We start from the raw sequence: 25,786 nt of genomic DNA, 5'->3' as shown, positions 1-25,786 counted from the left end.
CAGTTCAAAAGCATCAATTCGTTGGCACTCAGCTTTCTTCACAGTCCAACTCTCACATCCATACATGACCACTGGAAAAACCATAGCCTTGGGTAGACGGACCTTTGTCGGCAAAGTAATGTCTCTGTTTTTCAATATGCTATCTAGGTTGGCTAAATGTTTGGCTAAATAAGAGATAGCTAGATTTTCATATGTACCGTTGTTATATGTTGTTTAGTGGAAGTATATGGAGAAAAGGGGGCCTCACACAGTTACACAGTTGAAGAAGGGAGTATTTTAACATTTATAGACACTTGTGAATATTCTTCTCTGACAGCATACCAAAACTTTCTTAAAGGTTAGTTGTGATGTGAAATTTGAAGCCATTCTGGTGGCTCAGAGGTTAAAGCGTCTGCCTAGGATGCGGGAGACCCGGGCTCGATCCCTGGGTTGGGAAGATCCGGTGGAGAAGGAAATGGCAACCCCTTCCAGTACTCTTGCCTGGAGAATCCCACGGATGGAGGAGACTGGTAGGCTACAGTCCATGGGGTCACAAAGAGTCGGACACGACTTCACTTTCACTTTAGAATTCTGAGGATTAAGTGCCACTTGGTCGGTAAATGCATTTTAGGAAGTAAAAAGAGTTCATAGAAACCCCCGATAATCCCTTTATAACGGGTTTAATTGGACACCCGGCTCTGTGGCGCCTATACCTCGCCAGCCCGCTAGGGCGGCGCAGCCCAGGGAGGCCTGTGTCCCTCCGCGCAAGGCGCCTCTCTTGGCCTTGGCGGCGACGCTGACGCTTGAAGGCGTTACTTCCTGCCCGGTTTGCCGGGTCTTCGGCAGCTGTTTTGTGCTGCGGTTGTTGCTGGTTTCTTGGAGGGCGGCCGAGCATGGAGCGCCCGGGGCCCAGCGATGGTGGGTTCAGTGAGGCGAGCACCTGTAGGATGGGCCGGGCAGGGCGGGCGGCGCTGGTTTCGCCCTCTGACAAGGCCTTTTCCCTTTTCTCTTTCTCAAATGACAGGCTCAGACGCCTCGGGACCAGACCCGCAGCTGGCGGTCACCATGGGCTTCACGGGGTTCGGTGAGTGACTGCCCTAGACATGGTCTCCTTTTGCAGAGGTTTTAAGAGTCGCAGGTTGGGAGAGACATCCGAGCTGTCCCTTGTGTTCCGACGTTCCGCTGTGCCTAGTCCTCTTTATTAATACTTTTAGCTCTAGTGTGGGTATCTTGCAATTTCAACTCACACTCTTCCCCCATCTGTTTTCTAACTCCTCTCTGTCTCCTGAGACCAGCCCAGGTGACACTTTTTACGGGACGGTTAGTGAAAAAAAAGATTGCTGCCTGACCCACGAGGTGGAAGGTGTTGGTTAATGGAGAGAGTTGTTTCTCTGCGTCCTGAGGATAAGAGCCAACCACTGATTTTGGTCTGTAATAAGATGGCCCTTTTGGCATCAAGTGGGCTATTAAGTGATGTTATAATAGTTAAATCTCTTATTTTGTTGAAGTATTAGTGGTTTGGTCGCAAAGTCCTGTCTGGCTCTTGTGACACCATGGGCTGTAGGCCACCAGCCTCCTCTGTTCATGGGATTCTCCAGACAAGAGTACTGGAGTGGGTTGCCATTTCCTTTTCCAGGGGATCTTCCCAACCCAGGGATGGAACCCAGGTCTCCTGCATTGCAGGCAGATTCTTTACCAATTGAGCTAAGGGGAAATATAGTTGATTTATAATGTCATGTTAATTTCAGATGTACAGCGCAGTGATTCATTTACACACACACATACATATTAATATATTCTTTTCCCTTATAAGGTATTGAAAACTGTTGAATATAGTTCCCTGTGCTATACAGTGGGTCTTTGTAGGTTAGTCTTCTTTCCTACTCCGAAGTCTTCACTTTGGAGTCTCTTGTTTGTTCGTTCATACATTCATGTATTTGGTTAATGTCTTGAACGACATATTTATTATCTCCTAGGAGGTCATGTCTACAAAAGTGCTGTATGCTTCTGTAATATTCAGTTCAGTGCAGTCAGTCGTGTCTGACTCTTTTCGACCCCATGGACTGCAGCATGCCAGGCCTCCATGTCCATCACCAACTCCTGGAGTTTACTCAAACTCACGTCCATTGAGTTGGGGATGCCATCCAGCCATCTTATTCTGTCATCACCTTTTCCTCCTGCCTTCAATCTTTCCCAGCATCAGGGTCTTTTCAAATGAGTAAGTTTTCACATCAGGTGGCCAAAGTATTGGAGTTTCAGCTTCAGCATCAGTCCTTCCAGTGAATATTCAGGACTGGTTTCCTTTAGAATGGACTGGTTGGATCTCCTTGCAGTCCAAGGGACTCTCAAGAGTCTTCTCCAGCACCACAGTTCAGAAGCATCAATTCTTTGGCACTCAGCTTACATGACTATTGGAAAAACCATGGCTTTGACTGGATGGGCCTTTGTTGGCAAAGTAATGTCTCTGCTTTTTAATACCATGTCTAGGTTTGTCATAACTTTTCTTCCAAGGTGTAAGTGTCTTTTAATTTCATGGCTGCAGTCACCATCTGCAGTGATTTTGGAGCCCCCCTAAAATAAAGTCTGTCACTGTTTCTACTGTTTCACCATCTATTTGTCATGAAGTAATGGGACCAGATGCCATGATCTTAGTTTTCTGAATGTTGAATTTTAAGCCAACTTTTTCACTTTGATTAGGAGGCTCTTTAGTTGTTTGATTTCTTCCATCAGGGTTATGTCATCTGCATATCTGAGGTTACTGATATTTCTCCCAGCAATCTTGATACCAGCTTGTGCTTCATCCAGTCCAGCATTTCTCATGATGTACTCTGCATGTAAGTTAAATAAGCAGGGTAACAACATACAGTCTTGATGTACTCCTTTCCCTATTTGGAACCAGTCTGTTGTTCCATATCCAGTTCTAACTGTTGCTTCCTAACCTGCATACAGATTTCTCAAGAGGCAGATCAGGTGGTCTGGTATTCCCATCTCTTGAAGAATTTGCCATAGTTTGGTGTGGTCCACATAGTCAAAGGCTTTGGCATAGTCAATAAAGCAGAAATAGATGTTTTTCTGGAACTCTTGGTTTTTCAATGATCCAGCGGATGTTGGTAATTTGATTTCTGGTTCGTCTGCCTTTTCGTTTAAAACCAGCTTGAACATCTGGAAGTTCTCGGTTCACATACTGTTGAAGCCTGGCTTGGAGAATTTTGAGCATAACTTTACTAGCATGTGAGATGAGTGCAATTGTGCGGTAGTTTGAACATTCTTTGGCATTGCCTTTCTTTGGGATTGGAATGAAAACTGACCTTTTCCAGTCCTGTGGCCACTGCTGAGTTTTCTAAATTTGCTGACATATTGAGTGGAACACTTTCACAGCATCATCTTTTAGGATTTGAAATAGCTCAGCTGGAATTCCATCACCTCCACTGTTGCTGCTGCTGCTGCTAAGTCGCTTCAGTCATGTCTGACTCTATGCGACCCCATAGACGGAAGCCCACCAGGCTCCCCTGTCCCTGGGATTCTCCAGGCAAGAACACTGGAGTGGGTTACCATTTCCTTCTCCAATGCATGAAAGTGAAAAGTGAAAGGGAAGTCGCTCAATCGTGTCCGACTGTTAGCGACCCCGTGGACTACAGCCCACCAGGCTCCTCCATCCATGGGATTTTCCAGGGAACAGTACTGGAGTGGGGTGCCATTGCCTTCTCCATCACCTCCACTAGCTTTGTTCATAGTGATGCTTCCTAAGGCCCACTTGAGTTCTCATTCCAGGATGTCTGGCTCTAAGTGAGTGATCTTACCACTGTGATTATCTGGGTTGTGATGATGCTTTTTGTATAGTTTTTCTGTGTGTTTTTGCCACCTCTTCTTACTATCTTCTGCTTCTGTTAGGTCCATACCATTTCTGTCTTTTATTGTGCCCATCTCTGCATGAAATGTAGTATTATGTACTTATTTTTGTACACAGTATTATGTTACTTATTTTTGTTGCATTTCCTTTTAATAGCTTTCTCCCTAATATAAATAACCCAATAAATGAGAAGGAAGAAAGTAAAATCATTCATAATTTCATGAGCTAAAAATCAAGGCATAAAAATTTGTTTGATTTCCAGTTTTTTTCTGTTGTGTATTAATAACATTAAGATCATATGTATGTATGTACAATTTTATTCTTAATTATATGGAATTTGTTTAATTCTTAATATTTTGAGGATTTTTCCATTTTATAAAAATGCTCTTCCAAAGCATGTCTTCTGATGGGTTGAATAGTAGATAGAAGTGCTATAATGTGTAACATTTTAAGGTTTCTCTCACATAGTTCTTTTATCAGTAATACTAAAATAAACATTTTTATAAATAATTCTTTTATCTCCTTTTGTAAAAGAAGTTTTATGTATACTTCCATAGGGTAGATTTCTACAGGAGGGACTACTTTGATAAAATATATAGGTATTAAAAAGTAACAAAAAATTGAGTATATAGCTTTTAAAACTTCTTTGTATTTGTTGTCATAATGCTCTTCAGAAAGGTGGTTTCAGTTTATATCAATCAGTAGTGTATAAGAAACGGAGAAGGCAATGGCACCCGCTTCCAGTACTCTTGCCTGGAAAATCCCATGGACGGAGGAGCCTGGTGGGCTGCAGTCCATGGGGTCGCTAGAGTTGGACACGACTGAGCGACTTCCCTTTCACTTTTCACTTTCATGCATTGAAGAAGGAAATGGCAACCCACTCCAGTGTTCTTGCCTGGAGAATCCCAGGGACGGGGGAGCCTGGTGGGCTGCCGTCTATGGGGTCGACAGAGTTGGACACGACTGAAGCGACTTAGCAGCAGCAGCAGTGTGTAAGGAAAGCATTTTTACCACATTCTAACTAACACAGAATAGGTATTAGTACTGAGAAAAAAAAAAAAAAAAAAACTAGTAAAATCAAATATAACATTGCTTCCAAGCAGATCCAGGTCATCAGAATGTCAGTTCTGGTGGTTTTAGGATTGAGACCCCTTTTTTTAACTTACTGGCTTTCAAGTGGGAGTTTCTTACCTCTTTCTGATACCTGCATTGCTTGTCTTCTTGCCCCTTTCATCTTCCAATGCACGGCGATCCATCTCAAGTCTCTCTGACTTCTGCCATATCTATTCTGCATCTATTCTACATTTTCTTGTAAGACCTTCTATGATTAGACTGGGCTTGCCAGGATAATCTCTCAGTCTTTGAGTCTATAACCTTAATTAATGTACATAGTCCCTGTAAATGTAATGTATTCACAGGTTTCAGGAATTACGATATGAACATTCTCTATTCTGCCTAGTACCCCATGTTGAAGTTTCAAAGAGTGGAGTCTAGATAAATTACAGGAGGATGAGAAAGTTGGCTGGTTAATGTTATTTAGTGATGAGATTGTAATTAAATTTCCCTGGGGAGTTGGAACTTCCCTGGTGATCCAGTGGCTAAGACTCTGAGCTCCCAATACAGGGGGCCTGGGTTGGATCCCTGGTCAGGGCACTAGATCCTGCATGTTGCAACTAAACATCCAGAGTGCCACAGCTAAGATCCAGTGCAGCCAAATAAATGATAAATATTTAAAAAAAAATTCCCTGGGCAGTAAACGTTTTCTTCATTGATATTTTATGGTTATTTGGTAGCTGTGCTATAAATTAGATAGACTTTAAGTGGTTATTAATACATCAGTATGTAAGTATTGAACATTGGCCAACTTAGTTCAAGAAACTCACAGTCTGCTACTTATTCCTGTTTTAGGAAAAAAAGCTCGCACATTTGATTTGGAAGCAATGTTTGAACAAACTCGAAGAACAGCAGTGGAAAGAAGTCGGAAAACACTGGGTAAGAAGTTCAGTTACTTGCTTTCTTATTTATGTAGATACAGTATCCAATTTACACAAGTGTGTTACCAGTTGTAAAATTATAAGACTGAAAAAAAAATTTAAAATTGTTAAAAGTTCCCATGTGCTGGTTCCTTTGGAAGCAGTTTTTTTTTTTTAGTCTCATTTTTTAAATATGATAAAAGTTGTATGTAAGTAGGGTAAGAGGGTCTGAGTTCTAAAACCTGTCAGAAGTGTGAGCTATGAACCAACAAGGATTCAAAATTAATTTATAAGAATCAGAATAGGGACTTCCTTGGTGGCCCAGTGGTGGGGAATCCACCTTGCAATGCAAGGGCTGCAGGTTCAGTCCCTGGTCTGGGAAGATTGCACATGTTTCAGGGCAGTTAAACCCTTGAGCCACAACTAAGACCTAATGCAGCCAAATAAATAAATATTAAAAAAGAATCAGAATAGTGGTTTCTTTTCTTCTTCACCCTCTATCTGATTCTCATTTCGTTTTTTCTTTCCTGCTTACAGTGGAACCAGTATTTGGAAGGCTGAGCGAGAGGTGGCTCTCAGAGTTGTGTACACCACTGATCGTTGACCCAGACAGTATAGAAAATTGAGCTATCCAGTGAATGGGGCTGGCGCTGTTGAATCCCTGCATTCATGAGTTGTCTCAGACATTTAATGAAGGCCTTAACTTCCAGACTGTCGTTTGATGCCAGGTGGTTGGCAGTTCTAGCTACTACCTCAGGATCTTTGGAGCTGACTGTCTCCTCTACTGCTTTCTTTAGATCTGATTCAGATCATTCTTCTACTAGAGAAGGGATAGATGTAAACTGATAGAGCAGAAGGCACTCGGAACCAGAGACAGGACTCCTGGAAGAATTTAAGTGAATGTTGCTCCAGTACTTATCATTGTTTTAAAATGATAAATTATATAGCAGTAATATCTCACATTTGAGAAGTGAGCATGATTTTTGGAATTTGGAAGAATAATAGTTTTTGATTTGTGTGTGTGTGTTTGTGGTAAAAAGACAGGTATCTACATATAATGTGTATTGTTTAAAAAAGCTTCAACTATTACCTGAAGTTTCAATTACATACGAAGTATAAGAATGAACTCCCGTATTCCTGTCACACAGATTTAACTATTGTATGGCCAGTGTTATTTCCATTTACTTCTCCTTTCAGATTGCTTTGACAAAAATCCTGGATACATTACTTCACCCATAAATATTTTTGTATGTCTTTAAGTGATAAGGATTTTGAAAAATCTTAACTAAAATCCTATTACTATACCTAAAAATATTAAATAATTTAGTATCATCAAACAACATGTAGAGACATGCTCTCTGTAGCATATGTACAAATGTATTTCGCACTTCATCATTGAACGTTTCAGTGAACCTTTGTACTGTTCCAGTTTAGCTCTCCAGCGTGTGATACCAAATGCTTTGAATAGTGATTGTCGTATTTCCCTACCTCAGTTTTATAGTCCGCATTATCATGCCTCGAAAGATAGGTTCTCAGTATTTATTTATGCAGATTGAATTAAATTTAAAACTGCAATATTGTCTTTAAAAAAATAAATCCTGCATCTTTGGAGAATGTGTGTGTGTTTCTTCTGGCCACGCTGAATGGCATGCAGGATGTTCGTTTCCTGACCAGGAATTGAATCCCTCATCACTGCATTGGGAGCTCGGAGTCTTAACCACTGGACCACCAGGGAAGCCCCTGGAGAATTTTTTTAAATGGCTTGATGATTGTAAAGAGTTTGAAATTTGAAGTTGGAGGACCCAGCTTTAAGGGTTAGACCCACATTCTACTAGATGAATAACATCGGATGGATCTTCAAATTTCAGATCCTTAATTTCCCCATCTGTTTGTTGACAATGATAAGGTCTCCTTTATTTATTATAAGGTCCCTTAAGGTTTCTTGAAGGGATTAAGATGTTGGGCATGGTACTTTTTAAACAGTAATGTTGTAAATATCACTTTTAATTCCTATCATTTTTTTAGTAAAATATGCATTCATGTAGCACTTAGGTGGAATTCAAATATTAGAGTTCTAAAATTTTGAAAAATTATCTCAGGGCCTTGTTTTCCTATTGTTATTTGTGGATGAATTAAATGGGTTGAACTTTCTTGACTTCATGTTACATTCTTGGGCTTAGATTCCTGTTTCTACCCTTGCATCTAAATATAAGAAGCCAAAGTTTGCCTTTTCTTAAAAGTTAACAAATTCTGATATGGGCCTTAATGATAGGTATTGGAGTCGTCTTGAACTTTGACATCAGACTTGAGGAAAATAAGAACTTTTGGTCCCTTCTAATGGCAGATTTAACTGTGTATGCAGATGTGAAGTTTTGGTTTTTAAGTGCTCTAATGGAAAGGATGAATTATACTATAAAGCCTGAGTAAAATACGTGTTACCAAAAATGTTAGAAAATAGTGTGACAAATTGTTTTTGAAGTATTTTTTATGTTTATGAAAGCTGTTAGTAGGTTTTGGACATGTGAAAGACATAGACTCTTTTAGAACTAATATACTGTGAGGACATAGATGGGGAAGAAAATGTCTTTTATTCAAATGCGTATTTTGAGTGTGGCCATGGTTTCAATGGATTATGAACCTTCTGTTACCTGACTGGAAAAAAGTTCCTTGAGAAGATATTGAGATAGGATTTTAAGATGATTTCAATGGATGATTTAATTATCTTGGAAAGAATAATTGTCCCAGAGGTTTTAGAAATTAGAAAAGCTTAAAATTTTTTTTTACCTTGAAATTGTCTTCCTACTTAGCTAAATCCTACCTTATCCTTTAAGGCCTCACCTCATATTTTACCTTTTCTAGGTATTCAAAACTCTTCTGGACGTAATTGTTCCCTACATTTTTTAAATAATACTTTATTATAAATTTATTTTAGTATTGTTCATGTCTTGATAACCTTGTTTTTCATATTTATACTTAGAGTAGCTTAACGCAGAACTTGATATATAGTAGTTACATCTCTAAATAGTTAATAAAGAATTGTAACTAATGTCAGATAATCCTGATCTTATTTTTTTATTTGTAGTCATTTTTACACTAAACATTTAAAATTAAATATAATTTTTCATGAAATCGGGAGCCTACTGAATCATTTTAGAATGGCAAAAACATTTAGCAAGTGGGTTCCCTGGTGGCCCAGATGGTGAGGAGTCTGCCTGCAATGGGTGAGACCCAGGTTCCATCCCTGGGTCGGGAAGTGGCAACCCATTCCAGTATTCTTACCTGGAGAATCCCCTCGGACAGAGGAGCCTGGTGGGCTACAGTTCATGGGGTCACAAAGAGTTGGATGCAACTGAGCAACTAGAAAAAAAGAATATGATTAAAACATCATTCTAGCTTGTTTCTATTAGTTTGATTTCCTTTGCATGTTATTTTAACACTCATTTCTTCCTGTAATGCTTAAGATATAATGAAAGTGAGATTTTTCAGCTGCTAAATTACATTCATGTGAATCTGCAATTTGTGCGAATCAGCCCAGTAGGGACATGGTAGTTTTAGATAGTTTGCTGTTATCCTGGATGAATTGCATACAGCTGGGATGCTTTTGCAGAATGGCTCTCCAAAACTATTAGCTACCTGAGAGTAGAGAGATACCAATAAATTGAGATACTTAAAATAATAAAATAAGGTGTTGGGGAGTAAGTTAATTCACTTTTGCCAATAGAACATACAGAGCATCTTTACAGTATTTACAGAATACATGGATTCCTGTTCGTTTTACAGTGTACAGTGAGCTTGGTCCTACTCTTGGTAAAATACACAAAAATGATCCCCTTGGTCAGGGAGCTGCAGTTTATTGAATTAGTCTCATTTTGGTTTGTCCTTAGTAGACAGTGAGTAAAAAAATACTTTTTTTCCTCACAAATGTCTTTGCTTTTTTTTTTTTTTCTTCTCGTTTTAATGAAGCAGCAGGTGATGACAGGAACCCCTCAGGGTAGAAAATCTTTACTATTGTAAAAAATGAAAAAGTTAAATTTTAAATTAAAAAGTTAGAGACTTCCTTTGTGGTCCAGTGGTTAAGACTCAGTGCTTCCAATGGAGGGGGTACAGGTTTGATCCCTAGCCAGGGAACTAAGATCATGCATGCTGCCCAACATGGCTAAAAAATAAATAAAATTAGAACACTAAATTAAAAAGATAATTCACCTGGATGGGGCAAGTAGTTTGGAACATTCATCCACTGGGGAGGAACTCTAGATAGGTGGGTGGGTCATAGTTTCCAAATAGTCTGGGGACAGGTAAGCAAATAAAGGGCTGTACTTTATGGCCCTTTGGGGAGAGAGGCAGGGTCACTGCTTTATAAAGTGGGTGGTACTCATTGGATAATTTTACAGGCTTCAGAAGGTCTGGTTACATCAAGGAAAGAAAAATTGTGGAGCCTCAGTTGACTACTTTGCTCTAACTGTAGCTGTTACTTCTCTGCTTTGGATTCCTAAACTATTAAGTGAAGATAGTAGTATTTACTTCAGCTGTATTGGATATAGTTGAAATTTGCTAAGATAGTAGTATTTACTTCAGCTGTATTGGATATAGTTGAAATTTGCTAAAATAGTAGAACTTAATTGTTCTTACCAAAAAAAAAAAAAGAAACATGGGATAAATATGTGGGGTGATGGTTGTGATCATTGACTCCATGGGAAGAATTCTTTTTCAGTGTGTATTTGTACCAAATTATCACATTGTACACTTTACCTATCTTACAGTTTTGTCAATTATACCCCATTCAAGCTGAAGTAAAAAAGTTTCTGCTTCAGGGATTGTTAGAAAGATTGTTGTTGTTGTCGTTCAGTTGTGTAGTCGTGTCCAACTCTTTGCGACCCCATGGACTGCAGCACACCAGGCTTCTCTGTCCTTCACCATCTCCTGGAGTTTGCTCAAGTTCATGTCCATCGAGTCGGTGATGGAGTCCTGATGCCATCCAGCCATCTTGTTCTGTGTTGTCCCCTTCTCCTCCTGCCTTCAATCTTTGCCAGCCTCAGGGTCTTTACCAGTGAGTCAGCTCTTTGCATCAGGTGGCCAAAGTACTAGAGCTTCAACTTCAGCATCAGTCCTTCCAATGAATATTCAGGGTTGATTTCCTTTAGGATTAACTGATTTGATCTCCTTGCAGTACAAGGGATTCTCAAGAGTCTTCTCCAACACCACAGTTCTAAAGTATGAATTCTTTGACACTCAGCCTTCTTGATAGTCCAACTCTCACATCCATGCATGGCTTCTGGAAAAACCATAGCTTTAACTATTCAGACCTTTGTTGGCAAAGTGATGTTTCTGCTTTTTAATACGATGTAGGTTTGTCATAGCTTTCCTTCAAGGAGCAAGCATCTTTAATTTCATGACTGCAGTCACCGCCTGCAGTGATTTTGGAGCCACGAAAATAAAGTCTGTCACTGTTTTCATTCCAAAGAAGTCATAGGAGACCTAATAAAAATTGGCTTAAATAAGAAAAGTTTAGTATCACACCATGACAAGAGCTCTGGAATGGGACTCTTATATCTTCTGAATCCTGATATAAAGGACTTAAAGATTTTTCCCCTTTTTTCTGCTTTGGCAGCTATAGAGTGTTGTCTTATCCTAAGCTCACTGTCCTCATGACTCAAAATTTTGTTAACATACAGATGATCACATCCACAGGCTGAAAGACTTTTGTGTAACTCTTCAGGAGTAAGAGAACCTTTCTCAAATGTACCTCTAGCTGACTTCCTCTCATATGTTATTAGCTGGTATTAGTGTGGTACATCAGTTGCAAAAACAGCCCTTGCAGGTTCACTATGGTTCACTTGAAGTCAAACTTTACTTCTTCTAGACAGGAAGGGACCCAGGATCAGGAGAATTGTGGTTTCCTTTGCAAGGAAAAAGGGAGAAGTGGCTGCTAATAGGTGACTAATGATGTGTGCCTTAGGGTTGATTCCTGATCCGTGTCAGAACTGCCCCTAAGACCTGAGTCTGCAGTCCACAAGTGTGGCCTCCCCGCCTTACTCCCCAGCCTCTCTCAGCTTCCCCACCCTCCCTCACCCTGGAGGGTACAGAGGGAATTACTGGGGAGGCAGGATGAAGGTACGAGCCCAGCAGGCTCACTCTTAAATTTGGGCATTATCCTTCTCTTACTGTTTTCAACCTCCCCAGCATCAGAGTGCAGAACTGTTAACTCCTGACCCACCTCAGCCCAGAGGAGAGCACAAAAAAATTAATGTGACTGTGCCTTACATCTTCCTGGAGAGTTTTTTAATCTTCCATGTTTGAAATGAATGACTAGTTTTTGACGCTTGCTGCCTATTTCCTAGTTACGCACCCTGTCTATCCTAGCAACAAAAGACCCTAAATAGTGCAGCATTCCAGTAAGTCCCCTTTGATATTGCTTAACTTTGAGTGTATTATTCTTCACTATTAAATTTTTTAAAAAGTGTTAAAGATTATCTCAGGTTATTGAGGATGGTAGCAATCAAGAACAAGCCTTATTCGTATAATTAATTTCCTTCCTATGTTCCCTCCAGTTGCTGAATGAAATTATCAGAGGAGAAAGATTAGATTTCCTTGGATAAATTTGTTTTGTCTTTCCAAGGTAAAAACTCTGGAAACTTGATGTAACTCAGTTTTTCTCATAATTTTGGTGTCAAGTCTCTGGCCAAAAATCCAGTTTGGAAAAGTCAGAAAAGAAGGGAGTGCTGAATTTATAGTTTAAAATATTTAAAAGTGAGGTTACCTAAAATCTTATGTTTGAACACTTTCTTGTCACTTGCCACATCTTTTTACATACTGCACTCGTGGTTCATATACTCTTCACATGGTAATTTTGCTTAGCTTGTCTGTTAATATTTTCCCAGATTTGTATATTTTCTATATATATATAGAAAAAAAATATATATATATATATTTTGGCCACTCCATGTGGCTTGCAGGATCTTAGTTCTCCAACAAGGGATTAAACTTGGGCCAACGCAGTGAAAACACCAAGTCCTAACCATGGGACAACAAGGAATTCCCTTCTATCATTATTCTTATTGGCTGTATTTTTTACTGTGTTGATATACAATAAATTCAGTGGTTTTCTCATTGTTGGGCATTTAGAGTGATAGTCTTTTGCTATTACTGGTAACACTTCTGTGTTATATCTTTTGTAATTTTGTTAGTTTTCAACATTTTAAATAATAAATTTTGAAGTCTAACTGTTGAAAAAAATTATTATGATCTTTTCAGAAGCAAGAGAAAGAGAGGAAGAAATGAACAGAGAGAAAGAATTAAGAAGGCAAAATGAAGATCTTGAACCGACATCTTCAGGCTCGAATGTGGCCAGAGCTTGCTCTAAATCATCTTCCAGGTGCTTGTCTTCACTGCCATTTTCTAAGTGTTAGTAACACAATTTAGGCAGAGTTCCTCATACTAAAAAGCTTGCATGATTTCTCCCATTTCAAGCAGTTGTAGATTTCTAGGACCACAACAAAGTCCTTTGTCACATTGTGAATCAATCAAATTTTTCTAAAGTATTCCAGATGTAGCATTAAAATCTATGCCTTTTGACTGCAGAGTATAACTGTGTAAAGTTGGAAAGATTGACAAGTTGGTTATTTTTTTCATGTTCATTTTGTCGTTCACATCTTTTGTCCCTTTCCCCAAACTCCGTATTCATGATAACTTTTTTTGATAGGATCCTTTATAACTGAGAAAGAATTTAAACAGTGGCACATTGTAAAGTTTACTGAGTGATAGGAGAAAGCAGCCATTAAAATTAAAATTACCTTAAAGTGAAATTTAATACTATATAACATAATTACTGAGAACTTCAAGCAGTATAAATAGGTATCAGATCAGATCAGTCGCTCAGTCGTGTCCAACTCTTTGCGACCCCATGAATTGCAGCACGCCAGGCCTCCCTGTCCATCACCAACTCCTGGAGTTCACTCAGACTCACGTCCATCGAGTCAGTGATGCCATCCAGCCATCTCATCCTCTGTCGTCCCCTTCTCCTCCTGCCCCCAATCCCTCCCAGCATCAGAGTCTTTTCCAATGAGTCAACTCTTCACATGAGGTGGCCAAAGTACTGGAGTTTCAGCTTTAGCATCATTCCTTCCAAAGAAATCCCAGGGCTGATCTCCTTCAGAATGGACTGGTTGGATCTCCTTGCAGTCCAAGGGACTCTCAAGAGTCTTCTCCAACACCACAGTTCAAAAGCATCAATTCTTCGGCACTCAGCCTTCTTCACAGTCCAACTCTCACATCCATACATGACCACTGGAAAAACCATAGGCTTGACTAGACGAACCTTTGTTGGCAAAGTAATGTCTCTCCTTTTGAATATGCTATCTAGGTTGGTCATAACTTTCCTTCCAAGGAGTAAGCAAGCGTCTTTTAATTTCATGGCTGCAGTCACCATCTGCAGTGATTTTGGAGCCCAGAAAAATAAACTCTGACACTGTTTCCCCATCTATTTCCCGTGAAGTGGTGGGACTGGATGCCATGATCTTAGTTTTCTGAATGTTGAGCTTTAAGCCAACTTTTTCACTCTCCAGTTTCACTTTCATCAAGAGGCTCCAAATCTGGGTGGAATAATACAAGAATTCTGTTGTTGAGGTATGTTTTAAATTGTCAAATTGGTTATATAGACTGTTTTTTGAGAATTCACTCTTTGGTTGCTCTGGGCCTTCGTTGCTGTGTGCGGGCTTTCTCCAGGTGCAGTGAGCAGGGGCTGCTCTCTGGTTGCGGTGTGTGGGCGTCTCATTACAGTGGCTCCCTTGTGGCAGGGCACAGGCTCTAGGTTTGGGGCTCAGTAGTTGGGGTGCACAGGCTTAGTTGCCCCAAAGCACGTGGGATCTTCCCAGACCAGGGATCAAATTTTGTCTCCTGCATTGGTGGGCAGATTCTTAACCACTGAACTGTCAGGGAAGCCCAGTGTTTTACGTTTCTCTTCATCCTGTACTTTTTTCCAGCTTTCTCTGTGTCCAGCACAAAATCTTGCTTATGGCAGATGTTCCATATATTTCTTTAGTTGGCTAATTAAGGGGAGAAAAGAAAGGAAGATGCTGCTGTACTAGTTTGTAATGGCCCTCATCACAAACTAGCACAGACTGGATGGCTGAAACAACAGAAGTTTTTTCCCCCACAGTTCGAGAGGCTAGAAGTCCAGGATCAACATGAAGGTGGGGTTCACTGGCTTCTCTTCTTGGCTTGTAGATGGCCGTCTTCTCCCTATTTTTTCACGTTGTCTTCTGCCTAAGTTTTGTTCAAGCTTTCTCTTTTTATAAGGACATCAGTTATAATAGGGCCCGTCCCTACAGACGTCATTTAGCTTAATCATTTCTCTGAAGCTCTGTCTTTAAATATAGTCATACTCTGAGGTACTGCGAGTTAGGGCTTCAATATATGAATATTTTGAGGACATAATTCAGCCTGTAATAAAAACTGTTTGTAGTACTGGTGCCAGAAAAGGCCCCACAGCCCAGCCAAAAGCTGATCATATTCAGCCTGTGTTCCCAAGAGCAGCATGGGGGCACCGAGCTCAAAAGAGAAAAACAATGAGGCAGAGAGAGAGGGGTGGAGAGAGAGAGTGAAAGCCAGTGAAGAACACCTGTCATCTCATAGGAAAACTGCTTAGAAATCTCTTTTGCCCTACTTTCTGATTAGTGGGTAAGGTTGGTGAGACAACTGGGGACTTGGGAAACAAAATAGTAAGGTAAATCTTTTTACATCTGTAACCAAGGAGTCAGTACTGTGTTATATGGAAATCCTTGGTGACTCAGTGGTAAAAAACCCTCATGCAATGTACGAGACTGGGGTTTGGTCCCTGGGTCGGGAAGATCCCCTGGAGAAGGAAATAGCAACACACCCCAGTATTCTTGCCTGGGAAATGCCATGGACAGAGGAGCCTGGTGAGCTACAGTCCATGGGGTCGCAAGAGTCAGATACGACTTAGTGAATAAACCACCAGTACAAGCACGTGGGATCTTAATTCCCTGACGATCGATTGAACCTGTGCCCTTTCTGCAGTGGAAGCATAGAGTCTTAACCACTAGACTGGCAGGGAAGTTCCTTTTCAGTTGTTATTGATATCAAGCATCATTTAGCTGATAGAGCACATCAGGGAACACAACAGACTTGAAATTCCTGCCTTCATGGAACTTATATAGTGAAGATACTTCATTAGATGGCAAAGACACTTTGACTCCTGTAAAATTATTTGATAGATTAATTGTTAAAATTGCAATTCCCAATCTTCTGGGAAGGGGTAGGCAGTAGGGGGATGGTGGATGGTGGTTGCTACAGAATGTGTAGAGGTGTTTGATAAAGACTTTAATGAGAGTATATAATAGTCCCTGTTGGATTCCCTGTGGCTCAGACTGTGAAGAATCTGACTGCAATGCAGAAGACTCAGGTTCGATCCCTGGGTCAGGAATATCCCCTGGAGAAGGGAATGGCAGCCCACTCTAGTATTCTTGCCTGGAGAATCCCATGGACAGAGAAGCGGTGGGCTACAGTCCATGGGGTTGCAAAGAATCTGACACGACTGAGTGACTGACACTTTCACCTCATTTATGACAGTCCTCTGATGTGTTGTTGGAGAAGGAAATGGCAACCCACTCCAGTATTCTTGCCTGAAGAATCCCAGAGACGGAGGAGCCTGGTGGGCTGCCATCTATGGGGTCGCAAAGAGTCAGACACGACTGACGCAACTTAGCAGCAGCAGCAGCAGCTGATGTATTGGGTTGAAAAATAGTTGAGATTCAATAGGATACTGCCTAGAATAAGGTATCTTTTACAGTCCAAGGAAGCTACATTTAACAATTTTAGCAACTCAGCATACTTGGATTAGCACTGAGAAATAATTTGTATTTCAGACAATGTATTGAAACCTTTTGCGGTAATACTCATTTCTTACTTTATTTGCTCCTGTGACAGGGATTGTATTCACACACAGTGAATAGAGGCGTTGGTTCTCTGTGGTTTTCTTTGTTACAGTGTAGTATTCTATAGTTTTTCTTCCACAGTTGTTCTGCTGGTTCATGAGGATTATCTGATGGGCCTCTAACATACAATTGCTCTGAGTTTTTGTCTTTGACTTTTAACTGTATTTAGATAGGATAGATAAGAGAAGTTTTTTACTTTCTTAAAATTAAATGGTATTTGAAGGCAGTTCTTGAGAAACACATGGTAATCCTGAATGTGCATCTCCTAGCATTAGAACTTTGAAACATCTGAAGCAGAAAGGGAAAGAGCTGAAAGGAGAAATAGGCATGTTTGCATTTAGTGTGAGATATCAGTGTTCATGTCTGTGACTGATGGACAATGAGCTATGAGTCAGCAAGGAGAGAAAGGACCTTAAGGATGCCTTCACCCAATACCTTTGATTGACGTCTACAGAACACTCAGCTCGACAATGGGAATTCTTATTTTTTTCAAGTTTACATAAAATATGCAAGACTGACCATATCGTGGACCATAATACACAACTCACAAAATTTCAAAGAAAAAACTCATACAAAACATGTCCTCAAACAATAATAGATGAAAGAATATCACTCTGCCTGAAAAAAATGAATATGTTTGAAAAATATAATCAAAATTTTTTTGTTTATTTTTTAATCATACAATTAACAATTAAAATGTGTTTTTTGACATTACTTAAGAAAGAAATATATATATAATTCAAAAGATAAATATTTGAGCCACACAATGTTTGGATTACAAATTTAAAAATATTTAAAAAAACTCAGTGTTAAAAGGAAAAACAGAGCTTCCTGGGAAATCAATACTATCTCCAGAGTATGTTCTTTTTTGCAGCAAAGGCAATGAGTTTCTGTTTCTGTATTTTCAGGGATACAAGTAGCAGTGAAAGTGACGAGAGTTCTGACTCTTCTGATGATGAATTAATTGGCCCCCCTTTGCCCCTTAAAATGGTGGAAGAACCAGTTAATCCTGTGGAGGAAGGTGTTCTTGGTCCTTTACCTCCACCTCTTGCAGAAGATGTGGAAGAAGAAGATGATGATGATGGTGATTCAGAAGAGGAGGAAGTAAGTATTTCAGTGGTAATTTAAGAAATTGCTTATACGTGGAATCTTAAAAAATGGGACAAATGAACTTATTTGAAAAACAGAAATAGAGTCACAGATGTAGAAAACAAACTTAGGGTTACCGAGGGGGAAAGGTTGGGGAGGGATAAATTGGGAGATTGGGATTGACATATGCAAACTACTATATATAAAATTGATAACTAATAAGAACCTACTGTATAGCACAGGGAACTCTGCTTAGTACTCTGTAATGATTTATATACTCATGTTCCCTCATATCTCAGTTGGTAAAGAATCTTCCTGCAATGCAGGAGACCTGGGTTTGATTCCTGAGTTGGTAAGATTCCCCTGGAGACAGGAAAAAAATCTTCAATAGAAACCAAGTTTTCTGGCATGTTGGTTGTGGAGTTCTAGCCTTCAGAACTGTGAGAAAATAACTTTCTGATCTTTAAGCCACCCAGTCTATGGTGTTTTGTTATGGTGGCCTCAGCTGACTAATGCAGGTTCGTGTGGCTGACAATGGGCTGAGGAAGAGAGAACAGAAAAGTCAGACGGGTGTTTTGAGGAGAAATGATGTTGCCATAGTGAGGCCCTAAACGTGTGCAAGTACATGATATCATGGGCTTCCCTGGTGGCGCAGTTGGTAAAGAATTTGCCTGCTGTTTCAGGAGACGTAAAAGACATAGGTTCAACCCTTGGGTCAGGAAGATTCCCTGGAGTAGGCACTGGCAACCTACTCCAGTGTTCTTGCCTAGAAAATTCCATGGACAGTGGAGCCTGGCAGGCTACAGTCCATGGGGTCACAAAGAGTTGGACATGATTGAGCATGCATATACAGTTGATATTGTGGTGAAATTGTCATGTGATTTATGTGTAGCTGAGTTTTCTTACTAGAGGGAAATGGAAAGATGAGGCTAATGAGATCAGATCCAGAGAAGAAATACAGCAGTCCCCCCTTATTCAGGGGGGATATGTTTCAAGACCCCAGTAGATTTCTGAAACTGTGGATGGTACCTAACCTTATGTATGCTGTGTTTTTCCTATACATGCATACCTACGATAAAGTTTAATTTATAAATTAGGTACATTGAGAGACTAACAACAGTAACTTAGAACATATATATCAATATATTGTAATAAAAGTTACTGGCATACTTTGGAGATAAATGCTGGTTGGATTCCAGACCACCATAATGAAGCAAATGTTGCAATACAGCAGGTTACAAGAACTTCTTGGTTTCCCAGTGAAGATAAAAGTATGTTTGCACTATAGTCTGTTAAGTGTGCAGTGCAGCATTATATTTAAAAGAAAACAAGGTACATATGTTAATTTAAAAATACATTATTGCTAAAAACCCTTAACTACTGTCTGAGCCTTCAGTGAATTGTAATCTCTTTACTGGTGGAGGGTTTGAAATATTGTGAAATTTACCAAAACATGACACGGAGACATGAATTGAGAAAATGTATTGGAAAAATTGTGCCAATAGACTTGTTCCAAGCAGAGCTGACACAAAATCTTCAATTTTTAAAAACTCAATAAAGGACATTAATACAAGGTATGCCTGTATGTGAATGTGGTCTTTCCTTCTCTCCCAAAATATGCTATTGTGCAGATACAATGTTTTTTTCCATCTTAACTAAGCATTTTTCATGCACTATGGCTATAACTTGGCGTTTGAGGCACGACAGCAAAACTAGCATGAGTTTCTTTTGGTTTCTTCACAGTTTCACAGATAGATTGGTTCTTACTGTAGATCTTAGCAACCTCCACATACCGTTTTTTTTCCTTTCCTTATCAAGTTGAGTACTTTTTAACTTTTCACCCGTTGTAGGAAGCGGGACCCCCTCTAAGGCCTCCAGAGTGGGTTCTTGTCTAACACTCAGAAAAGAATTATCTGAGGAAGACATGTGCTGACAAAGCAAGAGACTTTATTGGAAAGGGCGCCCAGGCGGAGAGCATCTGGGAGAACTGCTCTGCCTGGTGTCTCCCAGTCTCGGTTTTATGGTGATGGGATTAGTTTCCGGGTTGTCTTTGGCTAATCAGTCTGACTCGTCCTTCCTGGTTGGCATACTCATTGCTCAGCCAAGACGGATGCCAGCAAGAAGGGTTTGGGGACATGGTCAGAAACATGGCGTCTCCCTTTGACCTTTCCCAGACTCTTCTGGTTGTTGGTGGCTTATTAGTTCAGTGTTCCTTACTAGGACCTTCTATCATAAAATAACTCACACAAATGGTTGCTATGGTGCCTGGCCAGGGTGGGCAGTTTCAGTCAGTGTGCTTCTCCTAAGACTCCCCTGAGAGACTTCATACAGAAGATACTTCTTGGGAATTGGGGCAGAGGTCTCTTTCTTCTGTAACTTCTTTCTGCTGTGCATGGGCGTAGTCCTGCCTAGCAGAGCAGAAGTCTCGCTCTACTTGATCTAAGCTGAGGTATTACATATCTGAAAGCAGCTTCCACCCTTGTAGTAACATCAGTTTGGTTTGGAACTCTTGGAGCCTCCTGGAGATAAACTTTGTAAGGAGTTGGAGTATACAAGGGCCAAATAGGAGGCCTTTAATAAGATAAGTGATCGCTGGACCCAGAAACGGCAGGAGCCAAGAAGGGAAAGGAGAACTCCATACACCTGTTGAACTCAAATCCCAGATCTTTGTTGCCTGTTCCAAGCAAGCACTTTATAGCTTCTCTTTGGCATATGCAAATTGCCAGCATCCCTCTTGCACTTTGGGGCCATTATTAAGTAAAATGAGAATTACTTGAACACAAACAGTGATACCTTGACAGACGACTAAAGTGACTGATGGTAGGATATGTCCTACAAAGGAATGGTGTACTTGCTGGGCAGGAAGGAACAGGATAGCCTGAGATTTTGTCTTGTTGCTCAGGAAGGCATACAATTTAAAACTCACAAATTGTTTGTTTCTGGAACTTTCCATCTAATAGTATTTTCATACCAAGGGGAACTGAAATTGAGGAAAACAAAAACCAAGGATAAAAGGGAATGCCTGTACTTTCTGAAGGATGTGGAATTTGAACGAGCCTTGTAGAGGGTAACGTTTTGATGGGTGAGGTGGGAGGAGCCCACCTCCAATCTAGGAAGAGTGAATGTTTGAAACAAGGGCACAGGGCACAGGATTAGATTCGGGAAGATGGGAAAGTCAACTTGTCTAGAATATAGTGTTAGTGAAGACGGAACCTTTAACTTGGAACTGATATGTGAGTAAACCCAAAGTGCAGCTAGGCAGAGAAGGGAAAACATGCTTGGGTCTGGGTCTCAGAAGCCTGATTGGAAGCTTTAGTTTCTCATGGCTGTAACTGAAGTGTATCAGGAGACTGAATGACAGCTTTCTGTTTTTTTTGTAAGATTATGTATTGGTTCTTTTTGGTAGTAAAACTTTTTATGGTGTGCCTTTCCTCTTGTAAACGTAGTAAACAGAAAATGCTGATTGAATAACGTGTGGGTCACAGCAAGGCTGTTGGTGATTTGTGCCAGTACAGCTTCAGTTTTAAAGTATGCACTGTCTGATAATGGTGGCTCAGACAGTAAAGCGTCTGCCTGCAATGTGGGAGACCGGGTTTGATTCCTGGGTCGGGAAGATCCCTTGGAGAAGGAAATGGCAGTCCACTCCAGCACTCTTGCCTGGAAAATCCCATGGATGGAGGAGCTTGATAGGCTACAGTCCATGGGGTCGCAGAGTTGGACACGACTGAGCGACTTCATAGCTAAGTCAGTAAAGCCAGTAAAGAATCTGCCTGCAATGCAGGATACCCAGGTTCGATCCTTGGGTCAGAAAGATCCTCTAGAGAACGAAATGGCAACCCACTGCAGTATTCTTGCCTGGAAAATTCCATGGACAGAGGAGCCTGGTGGGCTACAATCCATGGGGTTGCAAAAGTCAGACTTGACTTAGTGACTAAACCACCAGCAGTTGATAATGGAGTACTTGTTAGCATTGTGAATGGATTAAGTCTGAAGCTTTAGATTGGAGATAAAATAAAAGTGGGAGGTTTCTTGTTTCCATTTCTCCTATTTTTCTATGCAATATATATCACAACCAACATTTTAAAGACTAAGACAGAGATGGTAGGTGAAGCAGATAGCTTGGATATTTGGAAACATTGTGAATGTGGCTTTGCAGTGGCCTTCCTAGATTCAGATAAATTATATTGGTCTTGAATTGAGGTCTTCGGTTTTCAGACATAATGAGTGGCAACCTCAGTCTCTTTTTTAAGTTCTGAGTGACAACAAAGTTTTATACTGTATTATATTTGATAAGTGGGTTATTGGCAGCCTTCTAGATCAAGCAATAGTAATGGCACCCCACTCCAGTACTCTTGCCTGGAAAATCCCATGGACGGAGGAGCCTGGAAGGCTGCAGTCCATGGGGTCGCTGAGGGTCGGACACGACTGAGCGACTTCACTTTCACTTTTCACTTTCATGCATTGGAGAAGGAAATGGCAACCCACTCCAGTGTTCTTGCCTGGAGAATCCCAGGGACAGGGGAGCCTGGTGGGCTGCCGTCTATGGGGTTGCACAGAGTCAGACACGACTGAAGTGACTCAGCAGCAGCAGGCAAAGGAAATCTACTGAATACTGTCTCGACTATGAATGTTATTGTGGGATTTAGACAGACAAATTCGGAGAAGGCAATGGCACCCCACTCCAGTACTCTTGCCTGGAAAATCCCATGGATGGAGGAGCCTGGAAGGCTGCAGTCCATGGGGTCACTGAGGGTTGGACACGACTGAGCGACTTCACTTTGACTTTTCACTTTCATGCACTGGAGAAGGAAATGGCAACCCACTCCAGTATTCTTGCCTGGAGAATCCCAGGGACGGGGGAGCCTGGTGGGCTGCCGTCTATGGGGTCGCACAGAGTTGGACACGACTGAAGCGATTTAGCAGCAGCAGCAGCAGACAGACAAATTAGCATGATTCATTGTAGGTAGTTTACATAGCAGTGTTGGGCTGACGTTTTAATGTTGAGTTCAAATGTTTCTGGCCTTTTAAAGAATTTTGTTTTTGTGGTTGGTTGGACTTAGAGTCTGGTAATTCTTTGCTTGTTGATTCAGAAAGTGAATTTAGTTCCTTCAGGAAATCAGTTTGAGGTAATACTAAACAAAATTATAGGAGAATGTTTTATACAGCAGAATGCTAGCTATATTTTTTACAACTTGAAATATATCAGAATTGTCCTGTCTGCTTACTGAGGCTGTTAACCATTCTATGGGTGCCCCTGACTTCCTCTCCTTTTTTTTTTATCACCATCACCCTTTTGTATCTTTCGTTTCACGCTTTTGTCTCTACTTGCTCTTGGCTCTTAACCTGTAAGCATGCAGTTTCCCCTCCAACCTCTTTTCCAGTTTGCTCCTTTGCCACGTTTACTGTGTCACTCCACAGTTTCTCCTTGTCTTTGTTCTCAGTTTCTGCCCTTACCGTTTCACAGAGATGACAAAATCCAAATATCCAAAGACCCTTTCTCAGGTCTCATTCTGCATCTACCTCTGCATTATTGGACAATGTTGACTTCTTCCTTGAAACTCTTCCCTTGCTATTTCTCTGTTGGTTGCTGCCTATCTCTGACTGTTTTTTCAACAGATATTTGTTGGGCACACATCTTCTGAGTCACATATTTTCTAGATGTTAGAGATATAGCAGAAAATAATGCAGACAAATCCCTGCTTTGATGGTGCTTACATTTCTGCTAGGGCCTCTTTTACAACTTAATATTTCCTTATGTTTCTCCAGTCATAAGCATTCCCTGAGAGTATACATCCTTATCTCCCTTAACATTTCATATGTAGCCTGGGGGGAGTTTCTTACATCTTCTTATACTCATGACTCCTATTCATTCAGAGCAACTGGAAGCATTACTTCATTTCATTTGAACTTTGGATCCAGTTTTCTAATCACTCATGACACATGTCCATATTTAATCTCCAGAGGTGAAGAGGTAAGGTGAAGTCTCTCAGTCATGTCTGACTCTTTGAGACCCTGTGGACTGTAGCCCACCAGGCTCCTCCGTCCATGGGATTCTTCAGGCAAGAATACTGGAGTGGGTGGCCATTTCCTTCTCCAGGGGATCTTCCCGACCCAGGGATCGAACCCAGGTTTCCCACATTGGAGGCAGACTCGTTAGCCTCTGGGCCACCAGGGAAGCCCTAAATTCAACATCTAAGATCACTCAGGCTTTTGTTTTCTCCTACTAAAGTTTTGCTGTTGTCACTTTTCTTTTGCCTCTGATTTTCAGTCCCTTCACTGCTGCAGGATTGAACTCCTGGTAATACACGTCGTATTGCCAGTAATAGTACTCATTCCCTAGATGAGGAAAAATAAACTACTACAGCAAGCAGGTGCAACTCCTGGGAATTCCTGAATGCAACTCGATTTTTTTGTTGTTCAGAAACTTGCAAAGCAGTGTGGCTTTTTAGAGAGACATTCTATTATATTTGTAGGAAAGTAACCACATTTACACACTTGAATGGTTAAATATTTCAGCAAGTGTTATTGAAATTAAGGATAAGTATTTTTAATGGCTCAATGATTCTTAATCTGAATGTAATAATCATATTTGGTACAATTTAAAAAATGTATATTTATAGGTTCTATAATTCAGAGGTCAGGTCAGTAGGACTAGGGTGAACCGGCCCCAGCTCCTGCAATCTGTGTTACAACAAAAGTCTTCATAGTACCCCAGTGTTCATCGCAGCATTGTTTACAATAGTTAGGACATGGAAGCAACCTAGATGTCCATCGGCAGATGAATGGATAAGAAAGCTGTGGTACATACACACAGTGGAATATTACTCAGCTATTAAAAAGAATGCATTTGAATCAGTTCTAATGAGGTAGATGAAACTGGAGCCTATTATACAGAGTGAAATAAGTCAGAAAGAAAAACACCAATACAGTATATTAATGCATATATATGGAATTTAGAAAGATAGTAATGATGACCCTACATGCGAGACAGCATAAGAGACACAGATATAAAAACAGACTTTTGGACTCTGAGGGAGAAGGTGAGGGTGGGATGATTTGAGAGAATAGCACTGAAACATGTGTATTACCGTATGTGAAACAGATCGCCAGTCCAGGTTCGATGCGTGAGACAGGGTGCTCAGGGCCTGTGTACTGGGACGACCCTGAGGGATGGGATGGGGAGGGAGGTGGGAGGGGGATTCAGGGTGGGGAACACATGTACATCCATGGCTGATTCATGTGAATGTATGGCAAAAATCCCTACAATATTGTAAAGTGATTAACCTCCAATTAAAATAAATTTTAAAAAAAAGTCTTTTTACAAAAAAAAAAAAAGGCTTCTACCAAAAAAAAAATTTTTTTTGGTAAAAAAAAATTTACCAAAAAAAAAAGTCTTCATAGGTTATTCTGATGTACCTCTTCCCAAACCATTTGTGACTTCTCACTTACATAGTTACAGTTGGGGTCATAGGTTAACTAAATTAGGTTACCTTCATAGGTTCTGATCAGTGTCATGCCTCATGGATACTTATGGATATGGGTTATTGCTTACAAAATGATATTTTCTTAAAAGAAGGATATGGAATTGCTGCCCTGCTTCTCTGTGCTAATGAAGCCCCTTTGAAGTGTCCATATAACACTTACTTAAGAACATTCTTTCTCCCAAATAGCTTAGAGGTAACATTTATTTTGATTTTTATTTTGTGAAAAATGTTTCTTTAATGACACGTGAAGGTCGATGTCTCTAAGTGTTTGTGTTTAATTGCTTCCGAAGATGACTTGGGAGAGACGGTAAACTCCTGTCCTTTTGAATCTTACTCATTTTTACATTCTTTTGTGCCTATCTTGAATTACACTTATTATAACTGTCAAATTTTGTGAAGCGCTGTGACCAGGTAGATACTCTAGAAATTGAGGCAGTAGCTCTGATAGTTACTGAGACT

General features: G+C 40.4%; 1 protein-coding gene across 1 annotated transcript in view; it reads left to right on the top strand.

Annotated features, from left to right (window-relative positions):
* The first annotated feature begins 770 nt into the window (after positions 1–770).
* Positions 771–25,786, top strand: part of WDR70 (WD repeat domain 70) — a 278,708-nt gene continuing 253,692 nt past the window's right edge. Inside the window, exons 1-5 of the mRNA XM_005898536.2 lie at positions 771–897; positions 1,004–1,063; positions 5,738–5,821; positions 13,054–13,174; positions 17,663–17,858. Of these exons, the coding sequence (XP_005898598.2) occupies positions 873–897; positions 1,004–1,063; positions 5,738–5,821; positions 13,054–13,174; positions 17,663–17,858 (486 nt within the window). The 5' untranslated portion in view covers positions 771–872. The remainder of the gene's footprint in view (positions 898–1,003; positions 1,064–5,737; positions 5,822–13,053; positions 13,175–17,662; positions 17,859–25,786) is intronic.

This window comes from Bos mutus, chromosome 20 (genome assembly GCF_027580195.1).
Source record: "Bos mutus isolate GX-2022 chromosome 20, NWIPB_WYAK_1.1, whole genome shotgun sequence".
NCBI classification, from domain to species: Eukaryota; Metazoa; Chordata; class Mammalia; order Artiodactyla; family Bovidae; genus Bos; species Bos mutus.
Note: the sequence above shows the minus strand (reverse complement) of the source record. Positions and strands in the feature narration are given on the sequence as shown.